The following is a 26268-nucleotide window of genomic DNA, read 5'->3' as shown; positions in this document are numbered from 1 at the left end:
TCATTATCTGTTTAGACGTTATTTCTGTACTAGTTTGTTGGTTGTTCCTGGGACATGTTTGGGATGCCACTAGTTTCAGTTCAGCTTAGCTGTCACTATATTCCCGTTGAGCCTTTGTAAGATCAGCCATTAGACAACTCCGTAGATGTCAATGTTTCTGGTATTTCAATGCTGTGCATGTTAATGGACACAGCACTCATACTTTGATTGTTTGGCGAGACATGTGAAGTATGAGCAGTGTGAGTGTGCGGAGTTGAAATGTTGAATATGGTACTATTATTTACTCCCTGTGTAGTTAAAATTCTGCAGCTTCTGCATTACCCTTTACTTGTAGTTGTTCTTTTGATTTTCAGACAAAGGTCTGTGACATGGCAGTCTTGTCTGAATCACACAATAAATGTCTGATACTGACTGTTAGAGGTTCAAATATTCCCTTCTTTGCATGAACATTTTGTACTGTTATTTTTACCCTAAACCCCATCTTCAGTTCGGACTTAAACCGTTTGGATTACACCGTAGAGGGTCAATTGCATTTAAGTATAAATTGTTTGTCTTTGAACGGGTGACTGGTTAGGCAGTTGTAGGTGACGGGCGATGGCTTCGGAGCCAGAAAAAACAGGAGAATATCAGAGAGCACTAAAGTTTAGGGCTCGGTTTGATGCTTAAATAATTGGGTTTTGAACCATTTACAAGCTTTATCAGATCAAGTGTTGCCATCTTAGTTTTATATTGCATTTCCTTGGATGAGTAAAGCGTCATGGTTGGGAATGGTACATGAGACAGTAAAGTAGCAAAAGAAATCAGGCAAGAAACAGTGTTAGAAAAGGGTAATCAGACACCGCTTTTCATTAATTTGTTGCTGTGAGCTCTTTTGTACTTTTTCTTTATGATGGAGACAACTATCAAAATATTTTTATTTCTAATTATGGTGCTCTTTTGCATCGGCCTTTTTAACACTGAAATAAAGGCATTCCGAGACAATCATGCCTTGATGAAAAATATACATGGATGGTTGGTGAAAGTGAAACATATTTGATTTGACGCCTTACTTTTTCTTTTTCCCGGTGATAATTCATATTTTTATTTTTATTTTTTATTATGTTTATGCTCTGAATATAAATATTAAATTATTTAGTTTTTAAAAGTATTAGAAATTATGTCATTTTATTATGTGTTAATAGTCAATTTAAATACATGAATTAAATTTTAAACAAGTGTATGTGTTTTTAAATTTTAATGACGTTATTTACTTTTTTTAACCGGAATATTTAATTAATGTGTTTTGAATATGCTTTCAACTTCTGAGGTTAAAGCTAGATTAAAAGGAATTGATTGATTAAAATGTTTTGAAAGTCATGGGGTCAATTTGAAATTTGAGCAATAGTTTGGGAGTGTGATGCAATTTAACCCCTTAAAAAGTTGGGTGCAATGAAGCAGCTAAAAGGTGGATGGGGAATGCATTATTTAGGGTCAAATGACATGGTATGTGTGTTATAGTTAGTTTTCGACGTTCATAGAGAAAAAAAATGAAATTTAGGACCTACCGAAGGGAATTTCATATAAAAATAACTACAACATTATATACCAAGATACAAAAATATATATGCAACAAGTTAGTTGTATGATTTAATGTGGCACAAACATCGCCCCACTAAATTCAGAGCGTAATTTGTTGTGGTAAAAATATATTTATATATATATCTATAAAAGTGGTAATGGAAATAGAAATATTAGAAAAATGGAAAAGGCAAGTTTGGGGGGGAGTGAGCAGTTGCCCGCGCAGAGCAGACTGAGCTAGCTCTTATATCTACAATCAACAGTCACTCTCACTCCATTTGAATGTTTAACAACACCACTCTTCCCTGTTTTCCACGCCTCTAACGGACCTCTTTTATTGCTCCTCGCCCCTGTCACGCTCTCCCTTATAACTATCCCCAGCTAACATTTTCTTTTTTTCTTTTCCTTTCTTTAAAGCCACTGAAAAATGGAGATGTTTTGGCAACGGAGCCTTGATTTCACTGCTTCAACTGCTTCTCCTTCTTTTACAGGTCTGCTTTTCGTTTCATTTTCACTTGGTTTCGTTGCTAAGTTAATCCTAGGCAAAAGGAAAATCCTTTAGATTCCATTTTTGGCTCATGAAATTGGTACATTTCAGACTGTTACCACCAAACGCATTATTGTTTTTTACTTTTTTGGTTATCTCCTTCTATCCTTTGCTTATGCTTTCGGTAAATTTGCTTGTTTTTTGACTTTTCTATGATGCAATCAACATGATTTTGCTTGCTTTTCTAAGGATATGACGAGCTACGAATGCTTAGCTTAGATGCCGGGTTGCTAATTCTCATGTTTTTATACGTAGCTTCTAAAACTCTCCCCCTCTCTTTTCCAGGAAAACAGAGAAAATTTCCAAACTCGGCGTCTGATTCCGGTTCTTGCAGTAGTGATACTTCAGAGGGTGATAAGGTGCGCTGTTTTGTTGCAGTTATAACCAAATATTTAATGAGTTAATATTTATAACCAAGCAGTATTTCTTTATTGTTGCAGTTAATGTTTGAGCTGGGTTGGAGATCATCAAAACAATCAACGGGGACTCCAATGAAGAAGCTGCTAGCACAAGAGATGTCGAAAGAGAATGAATCTAGAAGACGACCACTGAGTGTTATAGCAAGATTAATGGGCCTTGATGGACTACCACCTCTGCAGCCTAACCACAAACAAAGGAAAAGAACCCAGATTTGTCAAGCCGAAGTTCAAAACGGAGGTACATTCAGAAGCCGGCAGTCTTCTAGGAAATGCTCAAAGGAGGAGCAGGAATTTAAAGATGTTTTTGAAGTATTAGAAGCAACAAAAGTGCAGACTGGTGGTTACTCGTCGCAGGGGGCTGCAAATTCAAAGGTTTCTGATGTCCAACTGGCCTTTATTCAGAAGAAATTTATGGAGGGTAAGGGTCTTTCACCAGATGAAAACCTTCTAGATTCTGGGGAATTCAGTGATACCCTTGAGGTGGTAGACTCAAACGCGGATATTCTGGTGAAATTCCTTCATCAACCAGATTCATTATTCACAAAGCATTTGGATGATCTGCAAGTTGCGCTTCCTCAGTCTCGCTGTAGTCGATTTTCGACTATGAAGTCATCACTCACTCTTAAAAACCAAAATGTTTGCTTAGGCCAAAAGGCAGGGAGAGAAACTCAATTGAAGTGCCCTCAGCAGCATCAAGAAGATATTCTGAATCAATCTTATGGGAGATACGCTGCTCACAATCGCCTCAAGGCACCTAAGGTTCAATTAGAAGAGAAAAATGGACCACCTATTTTACCCACAACAATTGTTGTCTTGAAACCAAGTCTAGGGAAGTCACAAAACTCTGCCCTAACTACTTCATCACCTTGTTCTTCTCGTCATCCTCCATCTGGTAGTGCTGGAAACTCGGGTATCCTAAATAGGGAGGCAGAACTATTGGGGGAGAAAAATGTTCACCAAGATATTGAGTTTTCAATGCATAATTCTAAAGAGTCCAGGAAAATTGCCAGGGAGATTACTAGACAAATGAAAAATTGCTTTAGCAATGGCTCAATAAAAATCTCAACCTCCAGTTTTAGAGGATATGCTGGGAATGTAAATTCTTGTGATGTATCTGGATCTGAATCTGCAAATGATTCAGATGTAACAACAGTGTCTTACACAGATAACATTGGGTGGAATAAGCAGCATAGGAGGTCATCATCCGGTTCTAGTGAATCATCTCTTAGTAGGGAGGCCAAGAAGAGACTATCTGAGAGGTGGAAACAAACACAGGCCTCAAGAGGTAGACTTGATTAGTATGGGCAGCACACTCGGTGAAATGCTTGCTATCTCAGATAAGGAAGTGAGCCCTGCAAATTCTAGTAGTGGCTTCGGTGAGGAAGGATGCAGTGAGTTTGGGAATCATGTTAAGTCAGCAGTGTGGAATGAACCTTTAGGCATTAGCAGTAGGGATTGTTGGAAGGACGGATGTCTTGGTAGTCTTTCAAGACCTCCGTTGGTTCCTACTTGTTCTACCGACTTTGGAAGTCTTAGAATTAACACTAATCATGGAATTCGTTGCATAGACCGGCGTGAGAATCGAAAAGATGGTTCCAAGAGAGAAGCTTCATTGCCAAGCAATCAAAGATTCCGTGTTAAGAAATCTCGATGTCCAATTAGTAGTTGCAGTAATAACAGGGAAAATAAGGATACTTCACTAGATTGTATTTTCACCCCATATCAATTACTGCAAAATCCAGACGGTGATAATCAATCTGAAGACAACCTTATGGTTTCAGGGGCATCTGCTTGTACTACCAGGAATTCAACTTCAGTTCTTGAAAATGCAGTGGATGCTAATAATCAGAATAAGGTTGTGCTTTCTGAACCTTTTCATAAGGATTTGTCAGCTTCTGCTTCAGCGAATGCTGTTGTTTCTACTGGCGACTTGGATAATCTGGACTCCCAGGTATTAATATTTACTCTTCAATAGTATTTTAGCTTGTAAATCTTATGCATGTATTGTCAGTAGTTTGGTGGTACAAATTTTTTAATAGTTATAATAATTAATTTTTTTTCCCAAAAGTTGCATCCAATGATTATATTGAAATAGCTCGACTTTTCTATAAAAGTTCATAGAAGTAGGGACATAATCTTCTATAAAATGTTATGAAAAAGCACATCTTGTACCGAGGACATGTACTTTAATGTGCAGCTTTTCACTACCTATATAAGATTCAATTATGTATTTATTCGAACCCACCCATTGTTTGAAAAGTCAAAAAGGGTGGGCACCGAAAGTAGAAAGTAAAATTGGTTGGCAAGTTGGGTTAAAAGTTAGCATGGGATAATTGCAATTTTGGTCCCTAATTGTATAGGGACATTGCAAGTTGATCCTTGAACCTCAACTATAAATAGGCCTAACCATTTCTTACTTTCTTCATCCCATAATTGCCATTCTCTACTTAAGGCATTATTCTCTCTCTCTATTTGTAAATTTCACTTGTAATTTTTGGAGTGAAATATATTTGGTAGTGCCCGAGGACGTAGGCAAAATTTGCTGAACCTCGTTAAAATTCTGGTGTTCTTTATTATTTGTTTTGCATATTTTGTGAATGTGATTGTAGTGATTTATTGTGCTATTAAATTACGATAGAGGAATATTCTGGCTAGGAAAGACTTGGTATTTAAGTGATCTTCGTGATCTACCTCTCTTTCCTGGGAATTGAACTTAGTGTGATTTTCCAGTACAATAATTTTACTCTTTCACACGCTTCCGCGCAACAATTGGTATCAGAGCCAGGTTCGTACTTGGGGAATACGACCGTTTACGGTACTATTCACGTATACAGCACTATTCACGTATACGGTACTATTCACGTATACGGCACTATTCACGTATACGGTACTGTTCACGTATACAGTAGATGGGATTGAGGAGAAAAATGGCAGCAGCATCGTCATCAGCAAGGACTACTGTGACAAATGCAAAATTTGAAGTAGAGAAATTTGACGGTACCAATAATTTTGGTATGTGGCAATGTGAGATCCTGGATGTCTTATGTCAGCAAGAGCTAGATATAGCCCTTGAAGAAAAACCTGACAAGATGGATGACAAGGAGTGGGCCAAGATCAATAGACAGGCGTGTGGTACAATCCGCCTATGTTTGGCCAAAGAGCAGAAGTACTCTGTCATGAGGGAGACATCAGCGAAGAAGTTATGGGATACACTGGAAGAAAAGTTTCTAACGAAAAGTCTTGAAAATAGGCTTTATATGAAAAAGAAACTTTATCGATTCACGTATGCACCCGGTATGTCGATGAATGACCATGTGAACTCATTCAATAAAATTTTAGCAGACTTGCTAAATTTGGATGAGAAATTTGAAGATGAAGACAAGGCATTATTGTTGTTGAATTCCCTTCCTGATGAATATGATCATCTTACCACCACATTGCTTCATGGGAAGGACACGATCACATTTGATGCAGTCTGTAGTGCGTTGTATAGATCTGAGACTCGAAAGAAAGATAAAAGAGATCACAGAGATACAACTGCAGAAGTCTTAACAGTAAGAGGTCATTCACACAGCAGCAAATCTGGTAGAAGGGGAAAGTCCAAAGGGAGACCCGCCAAAGATGAATGTGCCTTTTGCCGTGAAAAAGGGCATTGGAAAAAGAATTGTCCTAAGCTACAAAAGGGCAAGGCTATTTCTAATGCATGTGTAGCGGTGCATGATGAGGAGTCAGACTTTAGCTTGGTTGGCATGGCAATGGCATGTCAAACGGATGAGTGGATTTTGGATTCAGGATGTACTTACCATATTGTCCTAATAAGGACTGGTTTTCTAGTCTTAAAGAGCTAGAAGGTGGAATTGTTCTTATGGGCAATGATAGTGCTTGTAAGACAATGGGAGTGGGTACAGTCCAATTGAAGAATCACGACGGCTCAATCCAAGTCTTGACAGATGTTCGCTACGTACCTAGCCTGAAGAAAAATCTCATCTCATTAGGTGCCCTAGAATCTAAAGGGCTCACAATCACTTTGAGAGATGGATTACTAAAAGTAGTAGCTGGGCAACTGACGGTGATGAAAGGCACAAGAAGAAATAACTTGTATTTTTTAAATGGAAGTACAGTTATTGGATCAACATCAACAGTTTCTACAAAAGATGTAGATTCTGAGGCTACCAGATTATGGCATATGCGATTGGGACATGCTGGTGAAAAAGCTTTGTAGACATTGGTGAAGCAAGGCTTATTGAAAGGTGCAAATTCTTGCAAAATGGAATTCTGTGAACATTGTGTTCTGGGCAAGCAGAAGAGGGTAAAATTTGGTCCAGCAATTCACAATACGAAAGGAATTCTGGACTACGTTCACAGTGATGTGTGGGGACCTACCAAAGTAGCTTCTTTAGGAGGTATGCACTATTTTGTTACTTTTGTTGATGATTATTCAAAAAAAGTATGGGTGTATCTAATGAAAAGAAAAAGTGAAGTTTTGGATGCATTTCTGAAATGGAAGAAGATGGTGGAGACTCAGACTGGTCGAAAGGTCAAACGACTTCGATCAGATAATGGTACTGAGTACAAAAACGATCCATTTTTACAAGTATGCCAAGATGAGGGCATTGTGCGACAGTTCACTGTTCGGGATACACCACAGCAAAATGGGGTGGCAGAACGAATGAATCGAACTATACTGGAGAAAGTTCGATGTATGTTGTCCAATGCTGGATTGGGCAAAGAATTTTGGGCTGAGGCAGTTACATATGCGTGCCATCTAATTAACCGTTTGCCATCAGCTACAATAAATGGAAAAACTCCTATGGAGATGTGGACTGGTAAATCTGCTACTGATTATGATTCTTTGCATGTATTTGGTTCCACTGCATATTATCATGTAAAAGAATCTAAGTTAGACCCAAGAGCAAAGAAAGCATTATTCTTGGGTATAACTGATGGAGTAAAAGGATATCGTCTCTGGTGTCCTGATACAAGGAAGATTGTTTTCAGTAGAGATGTGACTTTTGATGAATCAACCATGTTGAAGTACAAGGATTCACAAAAGGATGACAAAACCAGTAGTACTTTGCAGCAGGTGGAGCTTGAAAAGGTTATCGATGATCCAGCTAATATTGAAGGGACAAATGATGAAGAGGTTCCTACCCAAGAACCTCTACAGCAACAAGATTCAATTGCATATAGAAGGCCAAGAAGAGAGATTCGTAAGCCTGCTCGCTTTGATGATATAGTGACCTATGCACTTCCAATTACAGATGATGATGTTCCTTCTACTTACACAGAAGTAATAAGTAACCCTGATGGTGTAAAGTGGAAGCAAGCAATGAATGAAGAAATGCAGTCTCTTCATAAAAATAAGACCTGGGAGTTGGTGACACTACCCAAGGGAAAGAAGGCAATTGGATGCAAATGGGTATATGCAAAGAAGGAAGGATTTCCTGATAAAAATGAAATTCGATACAAGGCTAGATTAGTAGCAAAGGGTTACGTTCAGAAAGAAGGAATAGACTACAATGAAGTGTTTTCTCCAGTTGTGAAGCATTCGTCTATTCGGATTTTGCTAGCCTTGGTTGCGCAATATGATCTTGAACTAGTTCAGCTTGATGTGAAGACCGTGTTTTTACACGGTGATTTGGAAGAGGAAATCTATATGACTCAGCCAGATGGATTCAAGGTTGCTGAAAAAGAAAATTGGGTTTGCAAACTGACAAAGTCGCTTTATGGATTGAAGCAATCTCCGAGGCAGTGGTACAAGCGATTTGATCAGTTCATGAAAGGGCAAAGGTACACAAGAAGTAAATTTGATCATTGCGTGTATTTTCAGAAGCTACAAGAAAGAACTTTCATATGCTTTCTCTTATATGTTGATGATATGCTAATAGCATCTAAGAGCAAAGTTGAGATTGAAAGATTGAAGACTCAACTCAATCTCGAGTTTGAGATGAAAGATCTAGGAGAAGCTAAAAAGATTCTCGACATGGAAATATGGAGAGATAGAGCTCATGATAGAGTTAGCTTGTCTCAGAAGCAGTATTTGAAAAAGGTACTACAGCAGTTTGGCATGAACGAACAGACAAAACCTGTAAGTACCCCGTTGGCTTCCCATTTCAAGCTTTCTGCACAACTATCTCCTTCGACGAATACGGAACGAGAATACATGTTGCAAGTTCCGTATTCTAATGCAGTGGGTAGCTTGATGTATGCAATGGTGTGTACAAGACCCGACATTTCACAGGCAGTTAGTATAGTGAGCAGGTATATGCATAATCCTGGAAAAGGACATTGGCAAGCTGTGAAATGGATTCTACGGTATATTCAGAAGACCGTGGATGTTGGATTACTGTTCAAGCAGGATAATACACTTGGTAAAGATGTTATTGGGTACGTTGATTCTGACTATGCCGGTGATTTGGACAAGCGAAGATCAACCACCGGTTATGTGTTTACACTTGCTGGAGGACCAATAAGTTGGAAGTCTACACTACAGTCTACAGTTGCATTGTCAACCACAGAAGCCGAGTACATGGCTGTAACAGAGGCTGTAAAGGAGGCTATTTGGTTACAAGGTATGGCTAAAACCTTGGGGTTGGTTCAGGAGCATATTAACGTATATTGTGATAGTCAAAGTGCTATTCATTTAGCAAAGAATCAAGTCTATCATGCACGTACAAAACATATCGACGTACGATTCCATTTTGTGCGGGAAATTATTGAAGAGGGGAAAATTTGTCTTCAGAAGATCAAGACTGCAGATAATCCCGCAGATATGATGACCAAGGTGGTAACATCAACCAAGTTCGAACATTGTTTGAACTTGATTAATATCCTGCAAGTTTAACAGTTGAAGAAGGCACCATCAAGTATTGTTGTCAAAGGCAGAAAGAATTGTGTGAAGATAAGATTATCCTAATCAAATCTTCAAGGTGGAGATTATTGGAACCCACCCATTGTTTGAAAAGTCAAAAAGGGTGGGCACCGAAAGTAGAAAGTAAAATTGGTTGGCAAGTTGGGTTAAAAGTTGGCATGGGATAATTGCAATTTTGGTCCCTAATTGTATAGGGACATTGCAAGTTGATCCTTGAACCTCAACTATAAATAGGCCTAACCATTTCTTACTTTCTTCATCCCATAATTGCCATTCTCTACTTAAGGTATTATTCTCTCTCTCTATTTGTAAATTTCACTTGTAATTTTTGGAGTGAAATATATTTGGTAGTGCCCGAGGACGTAGGCAAAATTTGCTGAACCTCGTTAAAATTCTGGTGTTCTTTATTATTTGTTTTGCATATTTTGTGAATGTGATTGTAGTGATTTATTGTGCTATTAAATTACGATAGAGGAATATTCTGGCTAGGAAAGACTTGGTATTTAAGTGATCTTCGTGATCTACCTCTCTTTCCTGGGAATTGAACTTAGTGTGATTTTTCAGTACAATAATTTTACTCTTTCACACGCTTCCGCGCAACAGTATTGCTCTGCTTTTCTACTATATTTTCTAACATGTATTGCTCAATCTCTCTCATTGTGTTGCATATAGCGATATTGACAAACCTAATACCTTGGCCATTCTTGGCCTAAAGTATAACTTATGCGGATAATAGATGCAGTCTTAAGTTGCTCTTTCAAATAGTTGTGTTGTAATTTGAAACTTGCCTGAAATAGTTAACCTCTACATCTTATTTAATATTTAGAGCATATGTTTTGTTGAATAGAATTTCCTCTACTCATCTCTTGTATTTTATCTCCAGGAACCATCAGAGGGACCTTCCAAGCAAGCCGCATCGCATTGCCCTGTATCAGAGCAAGAATCTCGATTGATCTCTAAGGAAGCTGATCAGCCTAGTCCTGTTTCAATTATAGAAACTCCTTTCACAGAGGATTTTTCATCTGGTTCAAAATGCTTCGAGAGTATTAGCGCTGATCTTCAGAGTAATCAAAGCCATGAGTTCATCCAATTCATATTCTGCATGAAACCTTTTGTTCTGTATTTTCACTGCATGAGTTTCTATCTATTCTGTTTTTAACTTTTAGTTCTGTTTATGCTTTTAGGCCTTCGGATGCAACTTCAACTATTAAAGCTAGAATCCGAGGCATATGAAGAAGGAATTATGCTTCTTTCGAGTGAAGATGAGGGTGATGAAGTATCCATCGGGTTCACCGAGGACAAAGGGATAGCGAAGGCCGAAGAAGATTGGGAATCCATGTACATAGATGACGTCTTGGTTGAATCTGGAATCAACGGCGACGACCTGGATACATTCTTAGCGAGATGCCATTCTCCAGAATGTCCTGTGAATCCGTTGACATTCGAAGAACTTGAGAAAAAATATGGTATTCTAAATAGTTGGTTAAGGGCTGAAAGGCGATTGATGTTTGATGGGATTAATTCAAAGCTAGGGGAGATCTATCAGCAATACATGAAGCATCACCTACATCCACGTGTGAAGTCTGTTCGGAAATGGAACATTGGAAATGTGGAAGATAACGTGCGCAAGTCACTAGTGAGCCAAAACGTGGATGCCGGAGAGACGGTGCTAGCAGGAGAATGTCAATGGTTGGAGTCGAGCGACGATATGGATGTAATAGGTAGGGAAATAGAGAGATGGTTGGTAGATGAACTAGTAGCTGAGGTAGTAAAAATGGCAGGGTAGTAAAGATGCTTTCGGGAATTATCAGAAAGCAAAGCATGTATTGCTGCTACCGGAATTTGAGACGGTCTCAGATCCATAAGTTTTTAAAATGTAAATTGCTTTATTTATTATAATTTCTGCAGTGCAAAAAAAAAAATCTTAATAGAATGTAAGTTAAAAAATATAAAAAATGTGGTGGTCCAAAATATTTATTATAAATTTATTAAATTTAAATTATTATATATAAAAATAATGTTTTTTAATATAATGAAAATAACTTAAAAGTTTCATATAAAGATAATTTTTTTTTAAAATATCATATAAAAGCTGAAAAATCATTATTTTTTACAAATACTTAGGAATAAAAGATTGAAATTTTGCCAAAGTCATAAAATAAAAATTTATTTATCAAATTAAGTTTAAAAATTCATAATAAAAAAATTATATAAAAAACCAAAAATGAATTGAAACAAATAGAATTATAATAATAATTGGAAAAATTGAAGGAAAAAAAACTGATAAAATGCCACCCCTAACTATAAGAGGGCGGTAAGGTTAAGCATTAAATTGGATAATTTATATAACTATAAAAGGGTGGTAAGGTTAAAGCTAGCATTAAATTGGATAATTTTATATAAATTAGTAGGGATCTGGTTTTGTTAGGAAAATGAAATTTGACTTGGTAATCAATGTGTTTATTAATTTAACAAGGTAGGTAAAAAATAATGGTAATTCCTATTATATATATATATAAAAACCTGAATGATATTAAATTTTAAAACATGTTTTTCCAAAATCGTCAAACTTTGAATTGAAATATTTGTAAGGAATTCTCCAACTTTAGCACATTCTTCTCTAACTTTACCATCATAATATGTTAAACTTTGAAAGTACAACCTCTAACATTAATATAAGCTGAAATTATCTAAGAATCAAACTTCGACTAAGATTTCATTCCCAAAACATTTATTTTCCTTTGAAGCATGAACTTAATTAAAAAAAAAAAAACAAGCATAAATATGAAAAGGGAGATCAAACATCATAAGGTCCATTGGGATCTAATTGCTTGCATAAACCCATGTAAGTGAGATAAAGGACCCGATCTTTAGCACCCGTCCTATGATTCTTGGTATGCTTGCAAAAGTACTTCAACTCCGATAATTTACAACACCCCAGCATCTTCCCCAACAGCAAAAACAGCCAATTTATGTCTCTTTTCTTCTTAAGAACAGGCTTCAAGGTACTACCACAAGTTTCACAGTTAGGCAATGTGGGTGCGGTCCATTCAGAGGGTGCTCGATCATGCAACGCAAACTTGTTTTCTTTTATAAAATCCCCTATCTCTTTGAACTTCTCTTGCAAATCGTATTCCACCTTGCAAACCTTGTCGCACTTCTTGCATTGAACATCACCGTCAATGCTGGTCACGTTGTGAGATACAAGATAATCAAGGGTGTGAACCGTGGCACGCCGGTTAGTGGCCCAAGGGAACGGTGGTGGGATGGTTTCGGATCGCCCTTGCCTTGGTGCTTGAAAAGGGTTCCTACGTGAACGAGAAGGACGTGAATGGTTCACAATCTCTCCAGAAACAGTGTTACTATCAATAGCGTTAAAGCCGGTTGGGGTTTGAACTTGGTGGTTCGGGTAATATGGTAATGATGGCGCTTGTGGGATTGGGATACATAGTTGAATTGTTTGTTGTTGCCCCATAGGTGACGATGTTGGTGGTGGCATAAGTGAGGAAGACGAAGATGACGGTGGCGGCGCTGATGGTGATGGTGTTGATAACGATAGTGTGAGTAAATTTTCGTCCTCGTTATTAGAGGCTTGGAGAGGATGGGGGTTAATATCCATGTCAAAGATAAAATAAAAAAGAAAAGAAAAGATTAGAACAAAAAACGAAAAGAAAACTTTGAGAACATTAAGAGAGATTTTAGGTTGAGAAGTGGAGATCTGAAGCAGAAAGGATTGGTTCAACAGATTTATGTAATTTTTTTTTTCTGAATTCTAATGAGATTGAGATTCTAAATTGAATTTCAAAATAAGTTAGACCAGAGAGATTTTTAAGGAGTGATTCATTCTATTTTAAATTTTTTTAAAAAAATGGAAAATATTTGATTTATTAATATTAGTTTTTCATTAAATAATTTTAAAATATTTAATTTTCAGTCATAAATAATATTTCATTAAGTAATTTAGTCCCTATTAATCTTGTAAGTGAACAACTAAGGTGAATTACGATATTAATCTCTTCCATCAATTATATATAATTTTGATCGGTATAATAACAAATTTAGTATTTAATGTTTATATATTTTGTCATTTTGGTCTTAAATCTAAAAAATTCAATAAATTCAGTCTCAACATTTACACAAATGTTACGAGATAAATTTGTTAAATTAGGACAAAATTGATAAAATGTTGAAGGCTAAATTTATTATTATAACAATCAAAATAATATACAATTGATGGAAAACATCAACATCGTGATAAGTTATCATTAGTTGCTCACTTTTGAAATTGACAGAGATTAAATTACTTTTATTTTTGTTGAGAGAGATTAATTTACTCAATTTTGACTAAATAATTCTTTTTTATAGTTATATTTCATTATAGAATATTAGAGGGAGAAAATGCCATGTAGGAGGTAAAATTCAATTTAGCAAGTGCTGTTAATTTTCTTTATCAATATTATATTAATGTTAATTTGAACTTAATGTTAAATATATTTAGATGAAATTATAAGCATAGGTAACTAGGTAATATTTTACAAAATAAAAAAATGGTAATAAAGTTTAAAATAGCTATTTTTTAAATAAATAAGTCCAAAATTTTCATGCGTTTAAAATAGGGCGAAACATATAACTATGATTAAATCACATTGGGACATTAATATTAAAAAGAAAAAACAAAGTAATGAAAAACGAAAAGAAATTGGTTGGAAACTAAATAATAATAATAACAATAATCTAAACCCTAAAGCAAAACCATGAAATCAAAGATGAAAAGGTCCATGAGGATATAGTTGTTTGCACAATTCAATGTAGGCAATATAAAGAAGTCGATTCTTGGCACCCGTCCTATGATTCTTTGTATGCTTGCAGAAGTATTTGAGGTCTGATAGTTTGCAACATCCCAGCATTTGTCCCAACACCAAAAACAGCCAATTTATGTCCCTTTTCTTCCCAATAACTGGTTTCAAACTGCTCCCACAGGTCTTGCAATTATCAAGCCTGGGATACATCCAACACTTGGGGCTCGATCATTCATCCTCCACCTGTTGCCCAATACAAAATCTTTGATCCCCTTCAACTTTTCTTCTATGTCATATTCAATGGTGTAAACCGTCTGGCACACTTTGCATTCAACCTGCCCATTGATGGTGCGAATGTTATTGGATTGGAGATAGTTAAGGTCATGAACCCTGGCTCGTCGTGCTGTGGCCCATGGATATGGTGCTGTTATGGTTTCACTTTTGCCTCCTTTAAGTTTCTGAAACGGGTTTGCTCGAGCTCGGGGGCCGGTCGGTGCCGCCACCGCAGGGTTAGGGTTAGGGTTAGAGCTAGGGTCAGGTGGTGGCCCTAATGTAAGGTCGAGATGAAGAAACTCTTGATGATGTCCTTTAGTAGCATTAAGGTTGCTTGGAGAAGAAGGTAGATGATGTTTGTGATCAATGGAAAGTAAGTGGCAATATGAAAAGTAAGGGTTTTGTTCCAATGAGGAAGATGAAAAAGATATGGATGGCGTCCAAAGGTTAAGTTGGAGGTGTTTTGGATCCATATGAAATATGTAAACAAACAGTGAGAGAGAAGGGTTCAATTGAATAGCAAATATATATAATATGTTGTCCAACAGTGACAGAAAATTTAGTTGAATTAATGTCTAATCTCATATTCAAACTTTGGACATCGATATTGGTAATTAATTGAATATCAGAACTTGGGAGTAAGAAATAGAATGAAATTGTGATTGTCTTGACCTGTTTCAATTAAACACCAATTTAAAAATAGATGATATTAAGCTAAGGGTGAATGTAGTTGGATGAATGTTAATAAAGCAATTTCACTCCAACTTCAACACAAACATATATGGAAATCATTTTAGTCATATTTAGCAAAGTAATACATATTTTTGAGATATTGAATTAAAATAACAAAAAAATTAACCACGTCTGAAAATTTTAATCCCCCGTTATAAATTAAAGCTTTATTAATGTATGAAAATTAATTCATTGTATCAAATTTCTAACCCGACAATTTCACCACTAAATCTGAAAATTTTGACATTTAAACAATTTAATACTTAAATCAAAATCTAACAAAAATTACTTCATAAAACAACTAAATATCCCAATCAAAGCTTCAAGATTCATCAATGGAAACTTCTAAATTTTTTTTAATAGTTTCAAAAATAAAGGTACGGGCTAGTTAGACCTAATTGCAACAATCTCAGAAACATAAAAATCATTAAAAATAGGGCATAAAAACCATAACATGCAAGAAGAAATTCAAAACAAAGCTCTACCCCTTCAACAATGGAGCATTCGGCCAAACAAGAAGAAATTGGAAAAGTTTGAGAAGTGGTTTTACTATTGCTCCTTCATATTCTAGTTTATTTGTCAAAGAAAATCAAGGAAAACTAGCCGAAGTGGAATATCGGTCCGCAGCACCAACGGCACAAGAGAGTACTTGGCTAAAACAATTGATGGAAGGTCTTCATCAGCCAACAAACTATCAAGTAAATCTTGTCTACGATAATTTATCAGCCATAAGTCTAACAGAGAATCCAATCTTTCATGCTAGGACAAACATCTAGAAGTACACTCTCATTATATTCACAATAAGGTCTTTGAAGGGGAGATTAAGATGGTGCCAACAAAGACATATGATTAAGTTGCAGACATATTCACGAAAAGTTTGAGTAGACCAAAGAAGCATTTGGTATGATCTGCAAATCATTTCTGGAAAGAAGTTTGCATTGAGGGGGAGTGTTGAAAGCCAATGTAACTTCTAGATAAAAACCAAACTTATCCTTTAAGAGATATTTTCTTTGGAAGATTCTAGAATATATATAAAATAGAGAAATAGGATATTCTCTATAAGACTAGATATTATACATGAACATTCTAGTTATTAGATATTTGAAAAATTAATGATAATGATGTTGACATATGTTAACAATCCAACAGTCACTAAACTCTATAAATAGGGGTAAGAGCTTTCTTTTATGTAATGATGAAAAAAAAAAGTGTCATATTGTAATTGTATTGTGTATTAATAAAAATGTTCTCTTATCTTGTAATTGTAAGTCTCGGTTAATCCTTCAGTTTTTAAACATTTAGTGCACTTGGGTTAGTTTTTTTATATGGTTGGCTCTTCCGCCTGAGTATTATAGTGCTCTAAGAGGTTAGAAAGTAAAAGGTTAACCGATTTCAGAGGGTTGGTGTAACATTAATTGTAGGTCTTAGGTCTTCTGTAATGGTGTGTTGGGCTCATTGAGTTCCCAGCATTTTTTATTTGTTGACAAAATTTTAAATACATTTCTAAAATAAGAAAAATTAAAAAATTTGAAAAGCAATTATAATTTTTTTAAATAATATAAAAAATAAAAAAATATAAATCTCTTTTTTAAATATAAAAAAATTCCAAATATAATATTTTTAAAGATACGAGAAATACAAAAATATTTAATAAAAACTTCAAATTGAAATAAAAATAAAAATAAAATATAGAATTTATGTAAACTTTTTTGAAATATTTAAATTTTAAAAATTTTCTTTTTACTAAAAATTTATAATTTTCATACTTTCCATTTTATATTTTTCAAATTTTTATGAGTTGTGTTTCAATTTTTATTTTCTGGTTTTATAATATTTTTATTTTTAAAATTTTTAACAACTTACAAATTTTTTAAGTATATATATATTTTTCCTTTTGAAAATTTCCATTTTTATTTCAAATTTTCAAAAATTTTATTGTTTTGGATTAATTTGAATTTCTTAATTTTTATAAAATAATAAAATGCATTTTTAAAATTTCTACTTTTTAATCTCTCTTTTTTTTTTTCAGATTTTCAAAACATTAAAGCTTACGGACTAAATTGTTATATAGCAAAATTATTCGAGTTAATGTTGAAAATTAACAAATTTCTCGTTACTAAAAAAATCTATCCACTTTTTTCTTAAATTATTATTTCCCAAATTAAAAAATTTATATATAAAATATTTTTTTTAAATGTAAATTTATACGTAACATTATTTTTAAATGTAAAATTTATAATGATATATTTTCATCCCCAATACTAGGAGAAGCAAATTTTAATTAGGGTAGACAACATTGTGGATTACTCAACTATTAATAAGTTTTCATTATAGTCTATGAAAAATTATAAAATTAGCGCCAAATATTATTGATCTGTAACAATTGATTCGTTCGTCCTTTACATCAAGAACGTATTGTTGATGTGGATCGTTAATTTATAGGCTTAACAGTTAATTCTAGTCCTTGAATTATATATATATTAAATATCATTGATGCCAATTGACACATCGGTGGCACTAATAAAAAAATAATTTTTTCACTAATAGAATTTTAAAAAAATATATTGGACCGGTGTCACTTGATAGACCGGCGGCACCCATTAAAAAAAATATTTTCTCTTTTTATTTCTCCACTATGAATACTCATACGGATATTTCAAAAAATACATACGAGTATCGTTTAACACAGTGACAGTAATAAAATAAATTTTTAAACACTTATGATTGAGTCATGATTAAGGGAAAAAAGGATAGTATCACCAGTTGGTCAAGCAACACTAACTTCTACTATAGCAATCGAGTTATTTTCGTATATGATTTTTTTTAAATTATTTTCGTAATTAATTAATAATTTTAAGTTATTTATATAAAAAAATCTTTTTTTTATAGAAAAATCATATTAAAGGAGAATGGTAAAAGGGGTGTTGGGGCTAGAGATGACGAATGGTTTGTGTTTTGGAGGTGCACCTATAATTGAAGCACCAGCAGCGTGGGAAGATTTGTCCATCACATGCCTAATATTATTATAGGATAACTCCACATTTAATCTAGAAATTCACAATTTTTTAATTTTTTTTTTACATTAGGTTTTACAATTCTTTTTTAATTTTTGTTCATGTTATTCTAAAATTATCTCGTATCATAATTTAAATTTTAATAAAAAATAATTTTTAGATGATAAAATCACATTACAATATTATAGTATCATATTAAGATAAAATAATATTGAATTCAGAAATTAAATAATACTCGAAGCGACTGGATTTGGCTAACATCAATATTTTTCTCCTCTCAATTTATGCATAAATTCTCTTTCGATTCCAACTAAGTTTATCGAGATGGGCAACCAATCAAAATTAAGCTTAAATGGTTAATCCTTCTATCACTCACTTAAACTTTAAAATTAGAATACAAAATAACTTCAACTTCGTCTTTGATCAAATGAAAGAACTGATCACTTAATTTTCACTCTTTGTTAATATATGAAATTATTATTTTAATAGAGAAATATGTGAACCATTTACAGCCCACAAGGCATATAGTTATTGCCACTGCATATCCCATTTTAAAGTACCACACTGCTAACCCCATTATTTTCATCTTTGTACTTGATTTAAAGGTCAGCATCAATGATTTGTTTTTTTTTTTACAGCAATTTTTATATATAGATATAATTTTTGTCAGTTAATTTTTTTATCTTGTAGAAAATAAAAAACAAGTGTAGGAGTTAAAAAATATGAGCAGATCACATGGGTTTTTCCTTTTAACTTTGGCATAATTGTAAAAAAAAACCCTCAATTTTTAGGGGCTTTTGGAATATGCCCCTAATTTTTTTATTTTCTGAAATCTGCCCTTAATGTAACGGATTTTTCAGACATCAATCTAGTTAAAACGATAATCGTCAGCTGACCGTTAGTCAACAGCCGGTAAAAAAATTGGTCTATATGGTGTTCCAGTTGACTGATGATGTGGCAGACATTAAAATAATAATGCTGACGTGACAAAAAAATTAAACAAATTTAATAAACATAAAACAAAAAAAACCCTAAATCCTTAAACCCCCAAATTCAAAACTTTTTTCCCAACTTCTAAAATCCCCAAATAGTAAAATTTCCCAAATTCATAACCTTCGAAATCTTTATTGAATCCCTAAAATCTTTAAATTCCTAAATCTTAAAAATCCCTAAATCGTTAGCATTCCAAAATATTCTTAAAATCCCTAAAACTTTTACAAATCAAATCTTGAAACCTTAAAACTTTTAGGAACAAAAAAACTTCAACAATCATGTGCAGTTTCCGTAATCCAAAATTGAAAGGTAGGTGCTTTCTTATTTGGTTTGTTGGGAATGATTTGTTGGTTATTTGTGATTTATTATTGCAATGTCAATGTCACAATGTAGGGTTTGTTTTGTCGATTCGTGATGCGATCTCTTTTTTTTGAATAATTGATCTAGGGATTTTTCTACATCCCTAATCCCTTAGAACCAAATCGTAAAATCCTTAATCTTTCCAGAAATTTTTATTTTTCTTCCTTGTCGTCTGAAACCATGAATTCACATAGTTCAAATAGTCAGTCTAGAGGTTGGGTAACGCATGGTTTGAATGGTTTGAAGAAAAAATCATCATATGCAAATATTGTTACTTCATCGCGGAGGGAGTATGTCTACAATGGACCAGCAATAAAATGTCTCTGCAATAAGTTAGCTCCAAGAGACACTTCATGGAGTGATTTAAATCCAGGGAGGAGATTTTATGGTGTTCAGATTTTCAGGTAAGTGAAGAATTTTTATTTGCAAATTGAGCTTGAGCTCAATTTTGATAATTTCATAAATCTCACTATTTGTTTTGTTTTCATTTTGGATTATTTCAATTTGGCTAGATTGGGATTTGTTTGTAGGATGGTGGTTGTGATTTCTTCAAGTAGTACAATGGGAAAATGTGTAACTGTGCGACTAAATTACTACGTCAATTGCGTAATAATGAACGAAATCTTTTGAAAGATAATCTAACACTTAGAAAAAATGTTATAGATTTGGTTGCATTTGATGGTAACCATAATGGTGGCAGTAGTGTTGTTGACATTGAGATTGAAGGAGCTAGATCAATTTGTGGTTTTGAAGGAAAAGGAGCATTAAGGAAGAAAATGTTGACCATGAAGCAAAAAAATTGAAGTTATCAAGAAAGAAAAGTCAATGTATAATATATTATTTTTTTGCTCTATGTTATGTATTGTATGCATCACCATATGTTTCTTTTTTGGTAGTAGTGGTAAGAGGCATATGCAGCTAGCAATTGCAAATGTTGATTGACCAATATTGGTTGTTGTTTTTTATGTAATTTAACATTATGCTTCGAAGTAATGACCAATATTTGTTATTTATGCCTAATTTAATTTACTTAGTAAATAATGCAATGACAATAAACATAAGACTAAAAGGACAAATTTGATCATTTAAGCATATGATTTCCCTATTGCAATTGGATAAATGTATGCAGCTAGCAATTGCAAATGTTGATTGATCAATATTGGTTGTTTTTTTTATGTAATTTAACATTATGCTTGGAAGTAATGACCAATATTTGTTGTTTATGCCTAATTTAATTTAGCTTAATAAATAATGCAGTGACAATAAACATAAAACTAAAAGGACAAATTTGATTATTTAAGCATATGATTTCCACATTGCAATTTGGATAAATGCACTTTATAAAAGCATATGATTAGTCTATACACCATTCACCCTATACACCATCCACTCTATACCAACCAAAAACTAGAATGTGAGTGAGCTATACATGAACAAAAAAAAACCAACATATTGGTTTTCAATACAACAAAATAACATTCAACAATGATGTATTCCAAAACTAGAATTTTGTAGGCTTAAAATGTGACTACCATCTTCTGTTCCAAAACCAAAATGTTGTAGGCAAAATACCTTACATCGTCCTTTCTGGATCATGAGTTGTCGCAAGATGGTCCTGCAAAATGGAAAACAAAAACAAATAGATAAATGAATCATAGCTGTAACAGCCCGTTTTTAATCAAATGGGAACAGTGATTTCGGGACCACAAATTTGAGGTTGAAATATTTATTTTATTATTATTTTGATGTTTACTACATGATAGTATGATTGTATAAAAATTTCGTTAAGAAATTTTATTGTTTGAATGCTTAATTCGATAAAAAGGACTAAATTGCGTAAAGTGTAAAAGTTGAGTTCTATTAGCTAAAGGGGTCTAATAGTTATAGAAATTTAAAATAGAGGTCCTTATGTTGTTATTAAACCATCCATAATGTGAATGGACATTTATGTGCATGATTAAGTGAATTTTAATGTTAAATAACAAAGGTTAATTTTGTCATTTGGTAAATAATGATAATTAAAATAAGTAAAATAAAGTTATCATCTTTATATTCTTTATTCAACCGAAATTTCAAACAAAAAAGAAGCCATGGAAGCTTTCTAGGTTCGGCCTTGATGCTTTTGTGTGCACGGTATGATTTTTCATCCCATTTTTAATAATTTCTATATTTTTGGAGTCGTTGTAGCTTAATCTAGCTAGCCCAGGGACTAATTTACAAAAATATTAAAATTATAGGGTTTTACTATTGATGAATGTGTATGTGTTTTGATGTTTGATGATAGAAAATGAATGGTTGTTGTTAGATAAACAACATTTGTTAAGTGATTTTGGTTGAAAATGCAAATTAGGGATTTATTTGTAAAATGTGTAAAACTCATGGTGAAATGTGTGAAATAATGAAATGTGTGGGCTACTATGAGCTTAGATAAAATTCGGCTAGCATGGGTGTAGGCTTAATTGTATGAATTTGCATTTTTATGAGCTAGGGACTAAATTGTAAATATGTTAAAATATAAAGGGTAAAAGTGTAAAATTGTCATAGTACGAATTTTGGACTGAATTAAATAGAATGTATTTTGAATAACTTAAATTTGATTATGTATAGATTAAGAAAATCAAAGTCCGGAATTAGATCGGGGGAAAAAAATAGTTGATTGATAGCTCAATTCTCTCTGTATAAATTTGAGGTAAGTTTTTATGTTAATAAGCATTAATATAATTGTGTTTTAAATGCTTTATAATTGCATTAATTGTGAATACGACTTTATGGAAATGTTTGACGAGGATTCGGTAATGTATAAATCCCGGTTGAACCTTAGGAATAGATAGGATACAAATGACATGTCATTAGAGGTTATTATGATTTGGGTGCTAGTCCGTACGTTCTACTGGTGGCTGAGTTTTTTGGCATGTGTTGCGATTACTCGTCATCTTGTGTAAGCAACACCATGTAGCTACATCTTGACCGTCAGCTTGTGTGAGTAGACCCGGTGATAGCTCGAGATTAGCATTTACATATGAGACATGAGATTGAGATGGTTCCGACCATGTATTGGCACTGAGGGTGCTAGATTCTCGAGTATCTGATATTATTCCAAATGGTTCAACAAGTACATCAATGAATTGGAATAGTATGAAATTGATACGAATTGGTACAGGTATGTACGTGAACTATACAATCATTAAATCGAAGAAATTTATGAAATTCATGCCTAACCTTTGGATTGAATATGTGTTAGGCTTTTGGATTTAAATTAAGTTGCATTATGTGATGTTTAAGTACTTAAATTGTAGTAGAATGGTAAGTTTTATTTATTAAGCATACGAGCTTACTAAGTTTTATAGCTTACTCTGTTTACTTTTCCGTGTTTTATAGTAATTCCGAAGCTTGCTCGGATTGGGAGTTGTCAGAGATCGCATCACACTATCAAGCTATCATTTTGGTACTTTTGAACTTGTATATTTGGTTATATAGCATGTATAGAAGTTGTGGTTAATATGGCCTATAAGTTGGTAATATATATAGTCAATTGATTTGGCTTGTAAATGATGTATGCTTTGGGTTATGTGTATAGCCATGTGAATTGGCTTATTTTGGTATACTTGGTTATGTGTTTATATGTGTCAATGGCCTTTTGTTATGTAGTTTATATTTGCTTTTTGAATGCCTTATTGAGATTTGGGAATGTAGGTAGCAAATGAGTGAATTTGTGATTGAATTAGCATGCAAAGTATTAGGCAAATAATGCATATTTGAAAGTGATCAACTAGGTGAATTCTTGAAGGTGATACTGGTATGTTTTGAATTGGAAAATTGTGATGTTATGAGCAATATGGTTGTTGGTATTGAAATAGCATGAATTTGGCTTAGTTGAGATTGGTTTGAATGCCTATTGATGATATGTTTATATGCTATTTGGTATGTGTAGGTGAATGCAAGTTTGGGTGAAAAAAATGGCTTAAAAAATAGCCTATTTTTTGTCCACACAAGTAGAGAAACAGACGTGTGCCTCAGCTGTGTGTGACACACGACTACACACGACTAGGTGACACGGCCGTGTGTCCCCTGGTACTTAATTAGAAACCAAGTTAGTAACTCCATATGGGCGTGTGACTAGCCGTATGGTATAAGTCAATATACCCTCTAGTTTTCGCACGACCTAGCACACGGCCTGGGCGTGTGAAGCCATTTTATAGGGTACACAGGCTAGTCACACGGGCGTGTGGTTGGCCGTGTGACCCAAGTCAGAGAGTTATATGGGGTAGGACACGGGCTAGGACACAGCCATGTGATCCCATTTCAAATATCCGTACGGGCGTGTGGCCAGCCGTGTGTCTCATACAGGTGTGTGTCCCCTGTACTTTGAAAATTTTCTATGTTTTTCTAAAATTTTCTTGAGTTCTCAATTTAGTCCCGAACCACTTCTAATGCTTGCTTTTGGCTTCTAGGGCTCGTATTAAGGACTATATGATTGTATTTGAATGATGTTTGTTTGATTATGAGAGTTGTATGATTGTTTAATTGATAAGTCTGGTAATGCTCTGAAACCCTATTTTAGCGACGAATACAAGTTAGGGGTGTTACAATGGAACCTTGGATAAAATAATTTGCTTGACAAAGGAACTTCGTTGATAGAAAATTGTTACAATGAGAGACTTGCATTGTTATGGACTTATTTGTAGAAGGTTATATACATAGTCATGAAGTGAATTATGGCATGATTTAGTATACATCATGAAGAAAAGGATGGCATCCCTATTTCTAGAGAAAACACAATAGATATATATAATGAAGTTATATTTTTTCCACGTAAGATTACACAAGTTCAAAAGCAAGTTATCATAGTGAATCACAAGATTAACATCAAAAGTCATTCAAAACAAAATAATGATAATTTATTCATATTTCCTATAACTGATTCTTGTGTTCCCAAGTGGTTGAGAGGAGCCTTTCGCTTGTTATTTTGCGACTTGGTGTTGAAGAAGTTTGTCCATTACCATTTTGGCATGAAACTGTCATCATGCTCCTTGTGGTTCTACTAGACTACAAGAGTATTTTATATTAATATTAACACAATATTCAATGTTTGATCAATAGTAAAAAGAAGAAACTTACATAAAATATTTGTTTTCCCTTAGATTTATCTGAGATAGTTGACCTTTTAATAGAAGATTTCCCCTTTTGTTTAGGTATTTGTGCATCTTGCTGGAAAAAATGGACCATAATCATTGGTTAGATCAAATAAAATAAAAAATTTACTCAATACATATAACTGAAGAACAACACTATACCTACTTCGAATTTGTGTAAAACTGCTTGTTATGGCCATGTTGGCCACATTGAGTACATGTCATGAGTAGACCTTTCCTACTTAAGTGACCAGAATTCAATTTTTTTGGTTCATCTTTGGCCATTCTCCTATTCTTTTTAAGCCTCTCAAGCATTCCTTTCAATAGGAGGTAGCACTGGCTCAATACCAGTTTTTCCTAATCATGTGGCCCATTTATGGGCTGCATTAGAAAAGAGTAAGCTTTTTTGTAGGTATCAATGTGATAATAGTCATGCAGATATTAATCTGGTTGAAGCCCTAAGTGATACATGGCAACACATGCATGGGAACATGGAATCCTACTAATTTGTCAACTTCTACAACTACATATCATTTGACTTAGGTTCACTATATATTGATAAGTTCATTTCCTCAACTCACATCTATTTTCACCATTCCATATCAATTGCTACTTTACATAGTCCTTCTTGTTGGCATCAAACTTAACTTTCACCAATGGACAATAATCTTGCTTCCATCCATTATATAACTTTCTTTTCTGTACTATCTTAGTCATCATCTTGGTCCTAATATCCTCAAGCATTCTGATAAATGCTTTTGAACCTAGCTTCAACAATGCTTGAATGAATGCTTCACACAAATTGTTGTCAACTATATCTGATTTACAAGTAGTCCCCAAAAATGCCCTAGTCCATATCTTTGGAGACTTTTTCATCAAATTATAGTAAGGATCTTTATCTTTCTTCTCCAGTGCTGAACATAGATCCTCCAACTCCCTCTCAGTTGTGCACTTCACAATCTGCCACAAATCACACTCATAAGATTTCCCTAACTTCCTCCCTTATCAATTTGCAAACACGTGCCTCGTATAATTCCTATGTTCCACCCGTGGTAGTATGTCAGAAGTTGCAATCTCAAGGCCATAATTCAAAATAATGATCGAGATAGATTGTTAGAAAAGTTTAGTTAAACTCAAATAATAGATTAAAAAAACAATACCAAGCTTAAAATTGCATATTTACTAACCTTTGTTGGTCACTGATAATTGTGTACCCATACCCATCTTCCAAGCCCAAATCAGTTGATAGAAGACTGAGAAACCAGGCCCATGAATCAGTGCACTCCACTTCAACCAGAGCCCATACAATAAGGAACATTTTGTTGTTTGTATCCTTTCCAACATCAATGAGAAATTCACTCTTAAATGGGCCTTTCAGGAAGCAACCATCTAGCCTAATGAGTGGCTTACACTCTACTTTCTAGCCTCTCTTTAGTGCATCAAAGCATACATAATACCTCTTAAAATGAGGAAGGGAGTCTGTTGTCACCCTTTGAACAACCATTTTTATTGTGCTTCCTAGCATCTTTGACCTTAACTCATGAGCATAGTCTAGCAAGCCAAATTCCTCC

General features: G+C 34.1%; 2 protein-coding genes and 1 pseudogene across 2 annotated transcripts; 1 reads left to right on the top strand and 2 right to left on the bottom strand.

Moving 5' to 3' along the window:
• Positions 1-1721: 1721 nt before the first annotated feature.
• LOC107948037 (uncharacterized) lies at positions 1722-11293 on the top strand (annotated as a pseudogene).
• Positions 11294-11992: 699 nt separating this feature from the next.
• On the bottom strand, positions 11993-13108 carry LOC107948036 (uncharacterized). Its single transcript, XM_016882516.2, has one exon. The coding sequence runs from the start codon at positions 13011-13013 to the stop codon at positions 12192-12194; it is 822 nt and encodes a 273-aa protein (XP_016738005.1). The 5' UTR covers positions 13014-13108; the 3' UTR covers positions 11993-12191.
• A 1249-nt stretch (positions 13109-14357) lies between these two features.
• LOC107948035 (uncharacterized) lies at positions 14358-14939 on the bottom strand. The gene has a single exon (XM_016882515.2). It carries the CDS (start codon positions 14937-14939, stop codon positions 14358-14360), a length of 582 nt encoding a protein of 193 aa, XP_016738004.2.
• Between the last annotated feature and the right edge of the window lie 11329 nt (positions 14940-26268).

The sequence above is a fragment of the Gossypium hirsutum genome, chromosome A04 (assembly GCF_007990345.1).
Source record: "Gossypium hirsutum isolate 1008001.06 chromosome A04, Gossypium_hirsutum_v2.1, whole genome shotgun sequence".
Taxonomy (NCBI): Eukaryota; Viridiplantae; Streptophyta; class Magnoliopsida; order Malvales; family Malvaceae; genus Gossypium; species Gossypium hirsutum.
This window is presented reverse-complemented; position numbering and strand designations above follow the sequence as displayed.

Coding starts and splice junctions, on each gene's coding strand:
- LOC107948036 (XM_016882516.2), bottom strand. CDS start 13,013: ATGGATATTAACCCCCATCCTCTCCAAGCCTCTAATAACGAGGACGAA.
- LOC107948035 (XM_016882515.2), bottom strand. CDS start 14,939: ATGGATCCAAAACACCTCCAACTTAACCTTTGGACGCCATCCATATCT.